This window comes from Doryrhamphus excisus, linkage group LG5 (genome assembly GCF_037039965.1).
Source record: "Doryrhamphus excisus strain RoL-2023G ecotype Guam linkage group LG5, RoL_Dexc_Guam_v1.1, whole genome shotgun sequence".
Lineage (NCBI taxonomy): Eukaryota > Metazoa > Chordata > Actinopteri > Syngnathiformes > Syngnathidae > Doryrhamphus > Doryrhamphus excisus.
Genome location: NC_136361.1, coordinates 1,405,262 through 1,424,269, shown reverse-complemented (window position 1 = coordinate 1,424,269; position 19,008 = coordinate 1,405,262). Strand labels below are relative to the sequence as shown.

The window sequence follows — 19,008 nt, the reverse complement described above, 5'->3', positions numbered from 1 at the left end:
TTTGCAGCTCTTGCGGCCGTTTGGGTGGGAATGACGCGGGATGGCCTCCGCTAGGAAGTCACCACGGTTCACAGCAAATATTTAGTTGGATGTTGTTCTTTTTTTAAACTCTCTGCGGCTTCTATGAATGCCTTCCAGTGCGGAGGGGGGGCCAGAAGGTGGAGGGGGTGACATGAGCGAGTCATTACTGTCAGGAGGAAAGGCCACGCTCTTCACGACCAACGTTTAGCAAACATAAAAGGCAGAGATGCTTTCTCTCAGCGACTCCACGCTGGGATGGAGTCCCACGCACCCCCACCCCCCTCGCTGATGTTCTACACGGTCTGGACAGTGTAGTCGTCTGGGGGACCGCCACTTAAGACGAGAGGAAGCATGTGTTAGCCATTTTGTCTGATGAATCGTTCATCAAGGTGTTTATTTTAGGACAACATTGTCTAGCGCGGCCCAAGCGGGCCAAGATTTGATGTAGTCGGAAAAAGCCTCTTGTCGCTGACGTGTGGAAACAATGGAAGCTTATTTGCTGCCGATTTCTGAACGCATCAATATGTTACCCCTTCAGTCTGTACGCCGAGGTGTCATGCAGGGACACGTGGAAAGTCTGGAAAGTCACAACTTATCTTGTCTGGGACACGGGGGACCCACACGGGGGCCCAGGGTGAAAATATCACACAGCAGCACGTTTACCAGGAGAACGTCAGAATATGAAGGGGAATAACTCGCAGTCTAAAGGGAACAACCCAAAACATCATTTTAGGAGGAAAGGTAACATTTTAGTAGCATAGTTGAAATATTGAAAGTTAACACTTTCTGAAATATGTTGAGGAAAAACATATTTTTAAGAAAATGACATTTTAAAAAAAGGGAATAAAGTCAGAAGAAAATGTAAAGAAATAAGTTGATATAGTTTGGAAATTCAAAAAGGGGAAAAAAAGGGAAAATTATGGGAATAAAGTCCAAATAATGAATAAAGTCAGATTCTACCAAGGACATGTTTTAGGGAAAGTCACTTATGGGAGTATAGTCATAAACCATAAACTAAATATAGGAAGAACTGAGAACTGGGGGGCTAATGCAGCATCCTTAATGAGTATTTGCATCTTTGGGGTACTTGTGTAGCTGTAGACGTGCCAATCGGGGGGGTGGGGGGCCGCTGCAGCATCCTTAATCATCAATGAATAGTATTCTTTCATTTTGTGTGGGGGTGTGACGTAACCCGTCTGTTGTTGTGGTCCTGATAGAAATAAAGAAGTTGGGCGAGGCTGGAGTTGACACTTGAAGGTGACGGCCATCCTTTTGTCTTGCTGGCGGCTCCAAGCCCAGTTAGCTTTGGCAGCGCGTCTGTTCATTAGCAATGTTTTTTCTTGCAAGAATAGGCTGCGCTTCTGCGGGCCCGGCAGCAAACCCCAATGACCCCGGTTCCGTACAATAGCGTACGCAGCGTCGTGCCAGCAACCCTAACTGTGAATAAAGATAGTTCAACCTCACCCCAGATCAGAGGTTTGTTGAGGTTTTTGGCCACCGCGTTATGTCCCCTTGAAATGTTTGCTGTGCTTTACGACTCGGCCCCAGACGCGGGGAGACTTTCCACGCGGTTTGTGTGAAGGAATCTCACTAGCTTGAGCTTTGTTTGACAGGCGTCTGTCACCGTGCTGCTGAGGACAGAACTGTTAGCCAGTCGAGTATCTTACACAGCTTCGGTACGCGGGTGGCCAACCTGCCGCCCGGGGCCGCTCTGCTTTTATTGTCCTACGGCGCATTCGAACATAGAACAACAACAATGGACCTCTGCAGTCAGCGGAAATATTCCATAAACATATTATAATGCTCACACCATCCTACTCGTGTATGGGGGATATTGGGCATTTTTTAAGTTTTAATTTAGAAAACTATTCAAGATAAGCCACTCCTTTGGGCATGTGGGATTTGGACTGGGACTGGGATCATGTCATGTGTTCCTTTGTAATTGTATGCTCGTTGAAGTAGAGACCAAGACCTCGGTGTCTCCTGTCCCCCTGTGGAAGGTTTCAAGACTACAAAGTCCTGGAGACCCTGATTGGCCTGCTGACCAATCAGCCTGAGCAGGTGCTGGTCAACGTGGTGGGGGCCGTGGCAGAGTTTGCCCAGAGACCTGCCAACAAGATCATCATCCGCAAGTGTGGAGGCCTCAAGCCACTCGTCCGCCTGCTCATCGGGAGGAACGAGGCAAGTCCAACCTCAGTTTGGTGTCAGTCAATAATAATCATAATAATAATAATAATCATAATGCTCCTTCCACCAGGCACTGTTGGTGAACGTGACCCGGGTCGTGGAGGCCTGTGCCACAGATTTGGACAACATGGCGTAAGTGTCCTGTGTTGTTTTGAGCAGCTTACTCATGTCATGACTGAAGTAGCGGAACGCCTGGACGTGAAGTTCCTATGACAACACGATGACAGAAGAATCCTTGGATGGATGCACCGTATCATTAGCGTGTCTCGTGTTGATGTTGAAAGAAAGCGATGGCGCTGTAATTTGTATTTAGCAGGTACATTTCTCCTTGATCCCCACGTTAATGACACATCAGGACGGGCTGTGCTTATTGTACCTGCTGCTTTAAATACCGGGTGCTTTCATTCCCGGCGTTTTACTGTCGCTTTGCAGCCACGCTCAAGACAAACACACGCGAAGCCTTCCATTTCCAAGACAACACGGCTGGGAACGCGCAAGCACCCGCGGTCTCTGTTTGCTCCACGTTCATTGAAACGCCGGCCCTCCGCGGCGGCTCCCATCGCTGCTTTCACGAGGCTGGACGCGGACCTTAGGATGCGTATAAAAGTGGCAGGTCTGGGCTCACATCGTTAAAAAGCAGCAATGTTATGTCATCCAAAACCAAGACGTAGAGTGTAAAGTAAAACGGGGCAAGGTTTTAATGTCGGTCTGTCATGTTTTCTCACGCCGCATATATTTAGGCCAGGCCATGGAAACCTGAAACTTCTACTCTTTACAGCCGTAAACAAGGTTTTTATGTCCATGGCTGCTTTTTCATCACTTGAGGCCACCGCACCGATTGGCACAAATCAACCTGGCCTGATTGGCGCGACGCTAACCTGTCCTGACCTGCTGCGGCTGGCTAACGATTATGTTAAATGTTTCAGACATATTTTCATAGAAATGAATCCAAATAGCAAAAATGATAATCTAAGATTAAAATTATGAATTAAAAAATGTTTAAATCTATTATGCGTTAATTTATACCATATATGCCATACATCGTTTTTATATTTACTATTGACTGAATTCTGCGATATATGTATTTTCTCAATGCATGCAGGTTTTTCATCATCATTGTGTATATGTCGATGTTACATCACCCCCGACTGTCAGTCTAGAAAGCGGCCAAACGATGAAGTGCCGCTTAATCCAGGAAGTAAGCTCATCCCAACGTCGCCGTCTCGGCTCTTAGCATTTGGAGCTTTTTCCATGAAACACTGCAGCTTATTTTCCGTCCATGGAAGTGGAGGACGCACCGTTTGATACCTTCAGGGTGTGCGGTCGCCTCCTCTAATCCATCAATGTCAGCGTCTGTGCTAATCTGTTTCATACCTGCTGCACGGGGAGGCGGACTGTTTTGGCCCCTGATGTGAAGCTTCCTTTTGTGTTTTTGGGGAAGATTTAAGAGGCCCCGCAGACTGGAATATGATGCTGCCATCATTTGAGAGTGATTTATGTGCAAACACAAGGCAGATGGTGCGAGGGACACCTGATGAGTTGTTGCTGTCGCCAGCTCCAGAGATGATGATTAGGGGTGTTTAAGCCATTATCACAAGGTTGGGGCTGTTGGGGGGGGGAGCGCACGTGGGGGACACGTTTGGTGCTGTTTATGCGGGGCAACAAGTGCACTGTAGTGTAAATAGGCCAGGACCTGGTCTACGTGACGCCAAATACAGCAAATGTTTAGGTAAACTTCACACCTTCTATGAAGGATAGAGCGAGTCGTCTCTGGAGCTGTTTGACTTGGAAAGAGGTCTGGGGTTAAAAACCAAGCCACCAACATACGACATAAATTAGTCTTGAGGTTTATTTCTAAACCTGCATGAAGCGCTGTACGCACGTCAGCTCACCGCTGACCTCTGCTGTGTTCCTCCACAGCAGGAAGTAGAGCACGACAGCCGAGTGAGGGTCAGAGGGCTGGAACGGCCACTGCTGTTATGAACTTGACAGGCTCTTGCAGACATGACCGTTAACTTGTTGGCTGATGTTTTGTCTTCTACCTAAGGATCATTCAGGAGCTGGATGGCATCCGCTGGGTATGGAGCTTGTTGAAGAACCCCAGTCCAGATGTCCAGTCCAGTGCGGCGTGGGCTCTTTGTCCATGTATAGAAAATGCAAAGGTACAGTGAGGTCGCTGTTTTCCTTTTCCTTTGTCTTGATCCCGTTTCCACAAAGCAAAGTGTCAGGCAGGCCTGGGACCCTGCTAGCCTTAGCGTGGAACATTTTCTCTCACAATGAAGTGTTTTCATCTCCCACTTTGGTTGGGTGTGTAATCTCCCTGCAACCTGCTGCTGGGAGGTGAGCAGGGGCAGAGCGGTGTCAGACGGGGGCTTACGTGAACCGCAGCCTAATGAGAAGCAGAAGCGGCTCCTTTGGCACACCGAGGTAGTTGAAGTGTGGACGCGGGGCGGGAAGTAATATCCTGTGTCAGGGCTGCTGCTTCTCCCATGCAAATCCTCACTCAACGTGCTACTGATTATTGACACACGTGTGCCCAGCGTTTTTCTCCTGCCATGAACTCATGTCCAATAACACTCGATGCATCACAGCACATCATAGCAATCTCCTTCCACCCTTTAAGTAGCGTCCTGGATGGCATCAGCCTCTGGTGATGCTGTGATTTCCTGGTGTTGATGACTTGACGATTAATCTTCCTGTGAAGCCACTGAAACCTTGATTAGTGTCGATCATCCGTTCCAGAAAGTCAACTCTAACCGAAACCTACTCAAACCCATAAAACATCCAAACCTGTGGAAGCCTGTTTAGCCACTGTAAGAAGAAAATATCACATTGGTCAGTCCTAAGTTCTAAGATGAGTCAATTACCAGTCATCATTAGGAGTATAATTAATAATTATGGGAAGGTCAAGCATTTGTTTACCTTGACATTGTTGACAAAGACAATGTAGCAGTAAACTTTCCTGGTTTGCCATGAGTGGAATTCATGCTGGTCGCCTAAGTGAGCCCAAATGGAGCCAGTACCAGCATTCTGATTCCTTGGGAGGTTAATCTCGTTGCTGCAGTACATTCTTTGTCAAGAAGGTCAAAGTAATGGTAAATGTTAATTGATTCAGCGTTTATTCAACCACTTGGGCATCCGTCGTGTTTGTTAGCCAGGTAATGCCGTGTGCATCCGTGGTAGGTAATAATGACAATGATGCAAAGAGCTTCTTGAGTCCACACCGAAGCCCCAGTGGGTGTCTCTGGGTGAAGCCCAGCATCTTCTTAGCTATCGTTGGCCGAGTACTGAGTACTATGAAAATGATGCATGGTAACCTTATGGAAGGGTAGCAGGCCTGCCTTTGAGGGCTAATAAAGTTTGACAAGGTTCCTCCAGATGTCCTTGCTGCCAATTTGGAGGCAAATACGTGAACATGTTGGGGATGTGCTTTTTACCCGTCGCACAGAGGAAACTGATTTTTATTCCCGTAAAATAAATCCATGTGTTTTGAGTTTGCAGGTTTACAGTGGACTTATGAGAAAGCTTTATGATGGATGTATCTCCTGGATGAATCCTTCTGCTGCCCCTTAACCAGATACTGACGTGACAGGCCCACACACTTCCACTCATACAGGAACTCCCAAGCACTGAATCTTCCAGAAGGTTACTCTTGCCAGCTCCTCTCCGGAGAAGCTTGCAAACACGCCACAGATAAGGTCTTATCTCTTTCACTTGATCCTTGCTGGGAGCCTCGTATCCATCACTTTCCCGCCCGGGCCTGGATCCAAGCCCAGAGAGATTCACCGCCAGTCACATCGCAGCTGGTGGCTTAAGAGAGCTTCCTCTGTCGCCGGGACTACCGGTGAGCCGTCATCAGTATTCCTGAAGAACAGCTTCCTGTGTCGGGACGGGCGAGCTGGCTGGCCTTGGACACCCGACACCCCCGCCCCCCCTCCCCACTTGTCTGCACTTCACACATTGCTCATCCCCTGGCAGAGCATCACAGGACTCATAGACGGCGTCCTGGCGAGAACGCCGCAACACACTGCAGCATACCAAGTCTACTCCAGCTACCTGGACTCGGACGTCTGTGGAGTCCCGTTTGCCACCACAACCCAAGAGGTCTAGAACCTGAGGATGAAACCAATTCTCATTCCCTCTGGTCCGACATTCCCACAGACTTACACTCCAAGAGTCCAAGCTGTGTACTTGTACCCATGTAGTGTACTTAGTATAACTTCGTATAACTTTAAACCCGGCCACCTCGGCCTGTCCTGCTGCAATCTGGTGAGGGGTATTTTTAAGAGTGAGCTGAGGTGCCAAGCCAACGTGAGTCCAGTGCCCCTGGCAGCGCTTCCTCTGTGGTTGTGTTACCAGACTCTTGGTTTGGTAAAGCCTTGCTCCATAAGTTGGTAAGCACCCTTGCGGTTCTTAGCGGGGCCGTGAATCCCACTGGTGGCTTCTCTCACAACGCAACAGCTCGCTGGCAGCAGAAGCTATAAATGTCACCTCACCGCTTGTTGTTCCTGCACAGACTAGCAGGGACACGGCTACTATGTATGTAGTATTACTGTTGTATTACTATGGAATAAGATCATGGAAATACAACTTGATATTTCAATTGTAGCATTTCTAGCAAAGAGCTTTGCCTTTGGACTCATCCCCGACCCGGCTTGCCACCCGGTCTCTGACTGCTCGGATGCCTGGTCTGGTCAAGTTTGCTTGCCGATGTGTTGCTCGGCAGACTTCATGGTGGTCACCCATTAATGTTCAAACGGCGAAGCAGCAGCTAACTGTAATCTGTGGTTACAGGAGGCGGGGGAAATGGTGAGCTCGCTGATGGGCGCCATGGAGCTCGTTATCGATCTACTCAAGTCATCCGACGACTCGGTCCTGGCCAGCATGTGCGCCGTGGTGGCCAAGATAGCCAAAGACAAGTACAACCTGGCGGTTCTGACCGATTATGAGGTGGTGTCGCTGCTGGCCAAGCTGACTGACAAAGTAAGCACATCCACGGCTCTTTCACCGTTATTACCGTTGCACGTTATTACCGCATCGATGTTTGGAGGTAGTCACCAGTACTTTATTTCTGTTCTCCTTGCAGCCCAACGACTCGCTCCGCTGCCACCTGGCTCAGGCCGTTGCCCAGTGCTGCACGTGGCGGAACAACAGGGCGGCCTTCGGGGAGGCGGGAGTGGTGCCCCCTCTGGCGCACTACTTGAAGTCCCAAGACATGAAAGTACGCCACAGTACGGTGTTGGCCCTGCACCAGCTGTCCAAGGAGCCAAACAACTGCATCATCATGCACGGCGAAGGAGTGGTCAAGGTCAGTCGTAGAATGCCGCGCTTGGACCATTTATTCATGTTTTTGTGTTTCATCTAGGGTCTTTGGTCTTGTTTGAGTCGTGTGTCATAACGCTGACTATATTCACAGCCTTTGACCGAAGGAGCGGCGGGGGGCGTTTTTCATTGGCGGAAACACAACTCTACTTTCTAGCCGTCCTGGGAATTCAGTAACGCAAACAGCTCAGTGTGTGCAAAGTGCCATTTCTCTGCTAGACCCCACATGCCATGACGGCGCAAGTCAAAGGCTTGTAGCCGCTGGCAACTGTTGCTAAGGCCGCTTCCTGGACATTAGGACAGACCGCATGCAGGATCAGACCCGGCTGTGGAGTCTGGGGGGAAAAAAAATCAGATTCCGTGCTTAAAATGCTTTTCTTTGACGGATCATACTTAAATACTTGGACACATCATTAGGTACACCTGCACCTCTAATGGAGCTCATTGCAGTTCTTTACCCTTACCCATGAATAGAAGTCAATAGCACATACTAGAAACACGTGATGCAATGCATTGTACACCACTGGATGCTATAAAGCTACTACTGGACAGCACGTCCTGGCTCGTCCAACCGGTAGAAGGCATTAGCGAAACAAAGACGTACTTGCCAAAATTGTGCCATTTTCTGACAGTAGTCGATGTATGCTGTGCATTTTACTTACTGTCACATTAGTGTAAAATATTACAGAATAAAATACATTTTTGGCCAAAATCCACAGCTACGTGGGATCCACGGCAGAGGGTACAAATCTCTGTGGGCTGTGGTGTGACATGACTTGGCGCCTCCATCTGCTGCAGTGTGACTGATCCATGCATCCCATAATGCATGTTGGACCTCAAAGTGCTTTGCTGCAAAAGTTAAGTTGCAGGTCTTTTTCACGTCGAGGTGGAAGCCCACCCCAGGCGGCCATGTTGTTCAGTCTGGCTTCAGTCTCCAGTAGCCGTGTGAAACGTTACCCGGCTGACCCGGAGGAAACATTACCGTTGGCGAGCGCGTCCATCACCGGCGTGCGGTGTAATCATCTGCTTGGATGACATGCAGACACCCCCGTAGAGAGTTGGTTTATTGACTACTGATTTTGAGGCCGTGTGGAATTGATGGTGCAGCGTAGCTTTCGTGTTGTTGTAGCAGTATTTCAGCGAGCGTTTGGATGGCGTGGAGAAGCTCTGCAAACACGTTCACCCACGTGTCGTGTGTGGTTTCAAATGCTTAGAAAGCAACCCCGCGGCGCACTTAATGATGTGTGGAGCAGCACCCCGAGGTTCACGAAGGAAATTAAGCATTGCTGTGGAAAATCCATTAGCAACCTTACTTTAATGTTGTTTTTCTTTCATTCTTTCCAAAATGCTCAGATGTTGCTCTTCCGGTCGCTTTGCTGTCGTCACTCGCGGAGCTTTTTAACGCGGATGCTGGAGCTTCCTGTCAATGTTTGCAGCAGTGGAGAGGGGAAGACCTAGCATGCCAAAGAGAATTGAAGCCCCGCAAGATGGATTGCCCCTCGCCGTTTGATTTGACATCTACTCTTGGTATCTCACAGTTTTACACGGATGCGCTTGGTTTGGTTTCCTGTCTGTCACGATGCTTTACATTGCTTCCAAAAGGCGGGATTGTTTGCTCAAACCATAAATTCTCAGACTTTTGGCCAGCTGGACGTGACACAGGCTCTTTCATGGGACATCGGTGGAGACGGACCAGGTGCGGAGGAAGGTTATCGGTGTGACACGTTACGAAAGTAAGCCAATTGGAGTAAAGTACTGCTGCGGTTGGAGTAGCTAGCACCAACCACCACTGCTGTATCAGGAAATGTCTCACCCCAACATGCTGAATCCCAAATGAGTATGGGGGGGTAGTAGAGTCAAACTGTGACGACATACTCTCCCAGTTTGATGTTCTTCTGTCAAAGGATCATTCTGGAGCTTGATGGGATCTGCTGGGTATGGCGCTTGTTGGAAGACCCCAGCCCAGATGTTCAGTCAGACATCCGTTTACCTCTTACGCTTTGCCGTGGTGGAGCAACAGCCAATCAGCAGGGAGATAACAGGGATGATGTAAGGCGCTATGCAAATCACCTTTGGTTTGCTTTTAAGAGCCGTCTTCCCATGAAGTGGGGGGGGGGACACAGCAAGGCGAGTCCGGGCTGGGTCAGAGATGGTATCAATGATGCTCTCAATGCCCTTCCTAATGTTGTGAAAAATCCAAAAAGCATTTGAGCAAGTGGATCAAACAAGCGAAGGAGATGACCGCTTTATCCCATATTTGGTGCTCAGGACGCATCTTACTCTTCTAATTAACTCATTAAAAAGTCCATTTTGCACGATATGGGCGCTTTAAATGTGCAAATACATGCCAAGCCCTGGAACATGATGGGCTTTCTCTCACGCATGCAGCAGGAATTCTCAGACTCAAAGTTTCCAGTCGAAGTTGCTATATTAAAAGCTGCCCTTTTCCTCCATCCTCTTGAGAAACACAAGGTAGCGGAACAGTTTTTGGCCCGCCGAAGGCCGCAGGGAATGTTGTTTACCTTTGCTTCCTTCACCAACCCCCCCACACTGGGCCCAGTTAAACTGGGCTGCCTGTTGGGCGCCCCAAACACGGAACGCCGGGAACTGATGGAGCCGTGTCGGCGCGTCAGGGGATCTAAAGGCAGGCCTTCAAACACGAGCACAAGGAAAAGGGCTCCTAAAAGCTCCGTGCTGTGAGCATGTGAGCCAGGATAATACGTGGGTCCCGATGATGGGCAAAATAAAAGGACGTGACAACATGTGCAACCCCCCCCCCCCCACGCTGCTTCCTCCGCACCCGTCTTGAAGGTCATGAAATGCTACGCAAACCTCAAGGACACCATTCCCAATTTGAAAACGTTGTAAAGCGTCGACGTTGCGGCAGCAAGGATATCTAACAAGCGGCGTTTTATGTTCGCCAACATCCCAGCTGAGAGGGCGAGGAAAAAAAGGCAGCAGAGAGACACGCTTATCTTAGCGGAGCCCCACGCTCGGGGAGAACTTATTTGGCGGCGTCTGAATAGCACGCAGTCAGCTTGGCAATGCGTCGGCCTCTGGCACTTCTCAGGCATCCTCTGGTTGGACAAAAGAGACTTGTTTAGCGAGCGCCGTGTTTTCTCCAGCCTGGATGCCAGTGTGCTCTCGGAGGTGTTTTTGGATGCTATTTAAAAATCCTATAAACCCAAAGGGCAAATGTTTCTCCCGTGCCCAACACTGCTGCTTTGACACGAGCTGACACCTCTGTTTGCCGTGTTTGCTGTTTGTCCGCCTCTTCTTCTTTCAGTGTTTGCCTCCCATCAATGCCATTTCTGTGTCCTGCCATGCTCCGGTCGCCACACAAACGTGTAAAGAGCAGTTGGCATGTTTGCATGCAACATGGCGGGGGGTTCAAGGTCAGCGGGTCTTCCGTCATGAACTTTACTTAGGCGCTCTCTTCCCACAGCTCACCTTCAAGGCCACGCGGTGCAGCCGTGACGATTGGTCGGGGAGCTGAAAGCATGTTGGATGGTTTCGGTCTTTCCGACGTCGGACCCGCATGTGTCCAAAGCCTGGCCTGAGTGCCTTTTCATGTTCATGTTGATGGCTTTCCTTTTCTTTGGCACGGCATCTATGTACTTGTCCTGGTAGTCTCGTGTTGCCATGGAAATGATCTGATTTCATTTATGGGAGCCTGTTGGACCACCAAAGGTCAACATGGCCTTTTAGCAGCATAACTACTTGTCATATGACAAGGTGTATTTTTTGCAGGAAGTTGTTCCCAGTGTCAGAATTATGAGAACTATTTGCAATAACAAAAAATCATTAATTTTACAATAAAGCCGTAATATGAAGAGAAAAGTCATTTTAGTAGCAAAGTTGAAATATTACATATTTTTAAGAAATTGTTAATTTTAGGAAGCTTAGGGGTTAAAGCAGGGGTGGGCAAACTACGGCCCGGGGGCCACATCCGGCCCGCCAAGTGTTTGAATACGCCCCGCCCAATCTTTCCAAAGTATTTCATTTAAACTCAACATACAACCTGGCATCATGGCCTGAGCCAACCTTTTGATGGTTTTATCAATTTCCTTTTTTGACATGGTCTGTTGTTTACAAAGTGCTCCTGAAAAAAGGGACACAAGCACATAATAATAATAATAATAATAATTATTATTATTATTATTATTCGATTATTCAATTATTATAATTATTATTAGAAGTATTATGATTATTATATTATATTAATGCTAATTATTATATTAATTATATATAATCTTATTGTTATATTTGCATATTTTACATAATATAATTATTATTTTAATTTTATTGTAATTATTATAATTTATTATTTTTCAAATATTTAAATATAAATATAAAATAATAAATAATGATAACAGATTGCATGACAATTTTACAGATACAATAATACCAGGTGGACTGTTACGTGTAAAATATATAGTCTGCCCCCCCCCCCCCCCCCCCCCCCCCGTAAATGTTGTCATATCAATGCGGCCCGCGAGTCAAAAAGTTTGCCCACCCCTGGGTTAAAGTCATTATGGAAATACTGTGAAGTTGAAATATGGGAATACATTTATATTACAGCTGCAAATATGAAAAAAACTATAATTTTATGATTAAAGTCAAAATATTTGCGAGCCATTTTAGTAGCAGGCGAGTTATTAAAGTCATGAGAAAACAAAACAATGTATTTGTGTTCAATTAGCTTGGATGATTAGTTATATGAGACTAGTCTAATATTAAAATGATATTCCCAAAAAAGAGCAAAGTTGACATCTGACAAAGCGGTGCAGTTTTCTTTGAAGTATCTAAAGTCGTACTTGCAGTACCGTGTTGCTTTGTGGCAAAGTCAGGACGCCCCGTTTGAGGGTAAATGTTGCCTTGTCGAGAGGAGTTGATCAAAGCTTCATTCTTCACTGCTTCCTCCTGGCCTGCGTTGCTGTTGCTTCATTATCCATGTAAACACCCTCTTCAAAATCATCGCGAGCGCGGCTGTAGGAAACCTCAGCGGCTGGCCATAGGGAATGTAGGAAGCAGCACACATTGAACACATTTGGAAGCGTCCATCGCGCCAGACTATTTATGCTTGCATCGACTTTTATTTTGACTCAACCCCGCAGCCGCCCGCAAACGTAATGTGGCGATTTGACTCCAGATAAAACAGGAAGGAGAGCTCATCTCCCAAAAACGCATTCAGCGGCGGTTTGTCGTTAAATATAGTTGGGATTGTTTCTCTGCTCCTGCACAGTACAAACTCTACACGCAGCAAATCCCTGAGCTGCCATGTTTGGCTGCAGTCGGCCGCGCCCCCGACAGACGCGCGTGTTTGACCTTTGCAGCATCTGCAAGGAAGCTGCATGGTGTTTGCTCAGGGTTTTAGTCCCGCAACCTTCCTGGTGTGGCTGGCGTGTGAATACACCCCAGCGTGCTTGACCTTCTACAACGCTTGCTGTGCTCAGTGTTCTCTCCTCTCCTGTCTGCCTTCCTTGCAGCCTCTCATTCACTTCATGGGCTCCGATGATGAGAAGGTTCGCAACGCCGCCGCCGACTGCGTGCGCAACATTCGTGTGCTCTTTCCAGGCCAGACCAGGGCCAAGAAATCCGCACCAAAATCCCCCAATCAGAACTGAAGCACGAGGCTGGCGTATAAATAAAATGTTTCCATTCGCTGCTCTGCTTCGTCCTTGTTTGACATGCATGACCTCAGGTGAGTTCGCTAATGCACGGAACGGCGTCCTCATTGACGCACGTCGTTATGCTCTGGACCGGATGGTGGCCGCCTGGCGATGGGATAACTGGATGAACTGTCCTCCGTTGTTCTGGTCTGTATGTATGTAGAATAAAGGCCTGCCAAATAAGCACTTTAGAAACAGGTCTGCCAAATAACGGTTGGGGCAATGCGTAGCCACGGTGGGGTGCACGCCAAGCAAGTAAGTGCACGTGATTACTGCACGCTATTACTGCATCTTGTACACGCATGTCACCATGTGCTCTTCCATTTCAGATGGGATTTCAGACCGAGGGGCGTCCAGGTAAGACATCAGTTTCTTATCAGCTTTTCATGACGCGTGGCACCGGAAACCAGGCCACATTTTACGCCCTAATTCTTAGTTTATTGATCCATGCATCAGATTAGTTCCTTGATGTTGCTTGATCGTTGGCACGTGGCGTCCTACTACACGATGTTGCTCTCCAGTGTGCTTCATGATGAAAGTGAAAGTTAAGCTTCTGTGACTGACAATGCCTCTTCTCCCAGTATTGGCCTGTCAGTCATATTTAAGTGTTGTGCAACTCCTGGTTGTGCTATGTGAATGTGTTGTGAAGGCCGGCTAAGCTTGTGTGAATGAAGATGGTGCATCAGTATTTTCCCAGTAGTCATATGTAAGTGTTGTGCAAACTTGCTCGTGCTTTGTGTGTGTTGTGGGGCCTTTAAGAGAAACCATTAGACAGAATCTAAAAGCGTAATCATGTCACAGAAGAAGAATGCTTTTTCCTAAGGAAGATAAATGAAAAGGATTTGGGGGCCACGGTTATTTTTGTCTGTTGCTGGTTTGTCGCCGTCTCCCATCGTGTGGCGGTGTGACTTTACAGCTGATGCTTTTATCCCCCGCTTTGGTTAGCTGGAGCCCGCCCACATCCACTCTTACTGTAGCACAACAAATGTTGGCACGTTTTGTCCATCCTTGCTCTCATGTAAGTCGGTCTCTGTCAAAGCATTTGGCTTACATGCCGCAGAATCTAGCGGGGCCCTTGTAATTTATATTAGCTGGAGCACAAAAATAGAGCATGAGCAGAACATTGGAACTCTCGCTCCATCTCTGAGGTTGAAACCACTCCCAGCTGTTAGCCGGGGTCACCAAAGGACCACGGTGCATGATGGTGGGCCGTGCAACTTCCTCCCAAACATTTAGAAAAAAAACATCACTCCGTATCGTGTTTCTGCATTTGTACCGCAACCATTTTCATTTTGAAAAATGTCTGACATTGAAAGGAAAATGCACTTTGGAATTTTGCCCATCATCCACGTCCTTATTTTCAGACATGGACAAGTCTGTTTGTGCCTTCCGAAGATATAAAAACAGCTACAAAGAGGCAGCTAAGAATGCAAGGGGACACACCTATTCCGCCTCAAACGCCAACTAGGCTCCACTTCCCTAATGTCTATTAACCGGACTACAGCCGCATTATAACATTATTATATAACATCGTTACACCCAATAAACTAGCCTAGCAAACGGTAACGCTACATATTGGATCTATGTCTGTGGCGTTCCTGCCTGTCGCTGTGTGACATCGATGTTCCCAAAGTGGGACACGGACATGTTATCATGCCCGCAGCATGGATGGAAAACCCAATCCAGCCTTGACGGGATGTTTAAGATTCATCCTGAAGTCAAACCCGCTGGCACGTTACTCCTGGGGAGTACAAGGGCGGGCAGGACGTAGCCCGCTCCCTTGGGAGTTCTGCTCCTAAAAGCCGCAGTTGAGAGTATTAGTCGGGCCACCAAAAGGAAGAAAAAAAAGTCTCAGAAAAGAAACTGCCACTTTTTTTGGCCCGCTGTCCGACAAGGCGACATTATTCAAGTGAAATTAGAGGTTAGGTCTCCAAGCCTCAGCGCAGGCGGCAATTAAGTCCAGCGTTGGCCTTCCTGGTCACCCTTCAGCATGCCATGCTTCTCATTGCTTCACATGGAAATAGTGGAGGGATATCCCGCCTTTCACCTTGGCCTGACCTTCACCTGGAGGCTGTAGACGGCAAACATGGCTGGAATATCTTAGCTGAGGAAGGTTGGAAATGCCTTGGATCGCCGGTCCCTTCGTTTACACTTTCTTTAGAAGCTAATACATTTCATCCCAAGTTGAAACGATTTCAACGTTCTCGTTGGGGACATGCAAGTGTAAAAATAAGCCCTGACCATCCCACTATTGATGAATGCAAGTCAATCTGTACATTACACAGAACTAAAACTAACAAGTACTCAATGGGGGATAAAATTCAGAGGGATTACCTGAACCTGTACTTTTGTCTTTAAGTAAGCAGAAAGAGTTCATCTTCAGCGTGTGATCCAAGATGGCGGCAGGTATTTTGGACCGTAAACACAGACTATGGCAGGCCATGCTGCACCCCAGCGTGATGGATGCATGTACACAGCAGCATGTTATTACTGCACGGGCCTTACGTGTGCGGTGGGACCAAGTTAAACACTTTTTCTCCTGAGGTTCCCCACATTTCCCCCGTTGGCCTACAGAAATATTTCATAAAAGTCCACTTTTTCCTCCCTATATCAGACGCGCGCAGTGTCTAAGGGGCGTTTTTAATATAAGATCACAGCGGTTGGCAGCCGTGTTGTCTTGCCGCCTTGCCATGAAAAATACCCGTGCACACAACAGCCTCTCAGAGCGCCGTCCAAAGGGGGGGGGGGCAGAACACGCCTTCTCTTCTCCACCTGTAAAATGGCCTTTTCTATCATGGCGGCACGTCACAGCGTCCCCTTCCGCACAGCTCAGGACGCCCCCCCCCCCCCCCACCTCCTCCTCGTCCCTTTTGAAAACTTCAAATGACTTCCCTGCCATCAAGTGTAAATACCAAAGTACTAAACAAATGAGCCGCAGCGTCTGGGTCATATTTCAAGGCTACGCTGGTCTCGGTAAGGCTTCACAAATGTTTTTGATTATGCTTGACAGCTGTGGCTGAAAGTACATGACATACACTTCAGTGTGTCATGTACCGTTCAAACAAAAGTGTTTGATGCCCTTCAAGGACATGCAGCCCAAAAACATCCTCGCCTCCTCAGCGTGCGCTCTTCCCTTGCGTTGGAGCTTGGCTCCGTCAAACTGGACAACAACAAAGATAATAGGCCATCGGGATATTTGTTTAGTAAACAATAAATCCAATAGCAAAGTATTGGCCATTTTCAACGTCTGGCTATATTTAGCATGCAGCTAAATAGAAATAGCTGTAAATACGCAGCGTTATCTTGGTACATAATCTGGCTTTGGCGTGTAATATTATAAAATAACTTGATTTTGTGTCTGCTTGTTGTATTAAGTGTAACAGAGACGTAGGATATGCTTTTATGCACCTGAGCATGAAATTCAGGGAAATGGTGAAATTGTAGACGCCGCTCTGATTTGATGAGAGTTGCAGAGTTTGATTGTTGCTCGAAAAATGCACTGATTGGCCATAAAAGTATTGGGATTGATATCTGGTAGGACAATAAAAGCCATGATACGTATACGTGTTTGCTCGTTAGCGAGCAGCATTATGCTGGAACTCCACATCTGGTTTTTCTGCACGCATCCCAACAAGAAACCAGTTTGATGAGGGTCAGACTCGATCTTTTACCATTTGCTGTTATAGTCCACTTGCATTGGGGCCGAGCGGCGCAGTGACCAACCACATCCGAGAGAACGCCTGTGCGCTGCTACGTGCTAACGCGTATGTTTACATGTGCTGACTCTGAACCAGGGTGCTTGACTATCAGGCCGATATGAGTGAATCAGGATGTCATAGCCATAAATAGGATAATCGTACATTACCTGAGCTCACTTGGAAGCTAACATTCACTCTTTCAGTTGTAGCAAATGCTCAGTGACCGCACCCAAAACCTCATCAGCCACCTTAAAGACCACATGGCTACCATGTCTGGGGCTTGTTGAAACCTGCAAAAGGTTTACCAGACCTCTGTGGTGTCGCATCGGCTGCTCGGAGCATGTGCCCGAATACAGTGCACCTTGCTGGGCCACACTCGGTGGCTCCTTCCCCTCTATACTCTGCTTCTGGTCATGTCATCTCATTTGACGCCTAACTGGTACACTTGCTCAAATCCTCATTTGTTCCAGTCCTCCTCACCTCCAGGTGTGCACAAGCTCGTTAGATGTAGAAGCAGGAAGTTGTGTGTGTGCTTGTACTCTGAAGCCTGTTAGACCTTTCTAGTCCACTCGGCCGCAGCGGGTGATAGTGACTCCATATGGCACCTTAGCTAAAGTCCGTAGTCCTCACTGGGGTCTCTTCATTCCCCGATACCGACTGGACCCCCGGGGAAGACATGCAAGTGAGTGCTAATCATCGTACCTCCTTGTCCCGTCTGGAGCAGATCCAGCCCAAAGCAGGGCTTGAGTTTCCAGACAATTAAGAGCAACGAGTCAACCTGCTTGCCAGTTAGGATCCGCTTTTGTCCATTCGATGTGCCGATACATTCTCCACTTTGGCGTTGAATAGATGGACTTTGCTCTGCGTCATGCATCAACGTGTCCAAGCACGGCCAACTACTTCTCCCAGAAGCTCTGGAGGCCATGACATACAAATGGCGGACATCTTTCACTTACCTTTTTTACGCTGGACATGAATAAATCACCTTCACTTTCATTTCATGAGTGAGTAGTTTTGGCCTGGACAATTTTGGTGAAAAGCACGTAGTGTGAAAACGTAAGTCTGTGTTGAGCTGTCAGTGATGGATGCTTGACAGGCATCCTCCTCTGTGTTCAGTAGCCCTTTGTTGTCCTTGGCCGTATTTAGCGGGGGGGTGGGGGGTAAGACATTGTAATTACGCCGCACTGTAATTTAAAGCACCAATCCCCACCGCTTCTGATGACACTCTTAATTGCATTCAGGCGCACGCTTTCACTGATTTGTCTGAAAAACGATAATTGGGTCATTTTAAGGAACCTGCCAGTTTCGCCCGCAGTCACATTTTCCACCATCGCTGGCAAAGCGTCCAACAATGTCTGCGGCTTCCACAGCAGCAGCGTCTGCGTGTGAGCGTGGATCATTCCCACTGGCTTCCAACATCACCTTAATTGAGGGTCAGATTATGGAGTCTACAGATTTAAAACCTAATTAGGATTGCAATGGCGCTGAGGTGTTGACATAGCGCTAGCTGTCGTTGGGAATAACCAGCGCCTTTCATAGCCCTGAATGATGAAGTAACATGGCAGCACACACCGATGCCTTTTCCCTCCTTGAAGGCCTGCCTCGGACCTGTGGGCCAGGCACGTCTCCTCACTTGAGGCACCAGAGGACAAAGTACCGTAGATATGTCATTGAAAGCATCGTCGCCATGCCGGTCTAATTGGACACAGCCATGACAGGAAATGAGGATTTACAGCTGGAGTGGGGAAAATAAGTATTTGATCCCCAGCTACATGTTGTCTAATTTGCATAACCCGCCATGATTGTGATTGATATGATTAATAGAATTGTCAAAAAATATATTTAGAAATGCAAAAGAACATTGTTCTGTTGCTTAAGTTCTTTTTATGTCCCAAACGAGAGCCGCCTGCGTGCTTTGAGATGCGGGGAAAGAATCCAAACCCACAAGAACCGTACTTGGCATCAGGTGTGTCAACTTTTGCTCATCACATTATCCTTTTTTGCTCTTTGCACATTGTTCTTGAAATAAAATTTAAAAATGTATCATGTCTTAGGCAATTTTAATGCATGTCTGTCAATCTGTTTGGTGTTTTTAATACTTTTTTATT

General features: G+C 47.5%; 1 protein-coding gene across 2 annotated transcripts in view; it reads left to right on the top strand.

Moving 5' to 3' along the window:
- The window catches only part of odad2 (outer dynein arm docking complex subunit 2), a 29,557-nt gene extending 16,361 nt beyond the window's left edge, over nt 1–13,196 (top strand). For both annotated transcript variants that reach the window (XM_078790549.1, XM_058060660.2), the window contains 6 exons: nt 2,022–2,202; nt 2,279–2,340; nt 4,256–4,370; nt 7,003–7,191; nt 7,295–7,516; nt 13,020–13,196. In XM_078790549.1, coding sequence (XP_078646675.1) covers nt 2,022–2,202; nt 2,279–2,340; nt 4,256–4,370; nt 7,003–7,191; nt 7,295–7,516; nt 13,020–13,157 — 907 coding nt within the window. In that variant the 3' untranslated portion in view covers nt 13,158–13,196. The remainder of the gene's footprint in view (nt 1–2,021; nt 2,203–2,278; nt 2,341–4,255; nt 4,371–7,002; nt 7,192–7,294; nt 7,517–13,019) is intronic.
- The last annotated feature ends 5,812 nt before the right edge of the window (nt 13,197–19,008 follow it).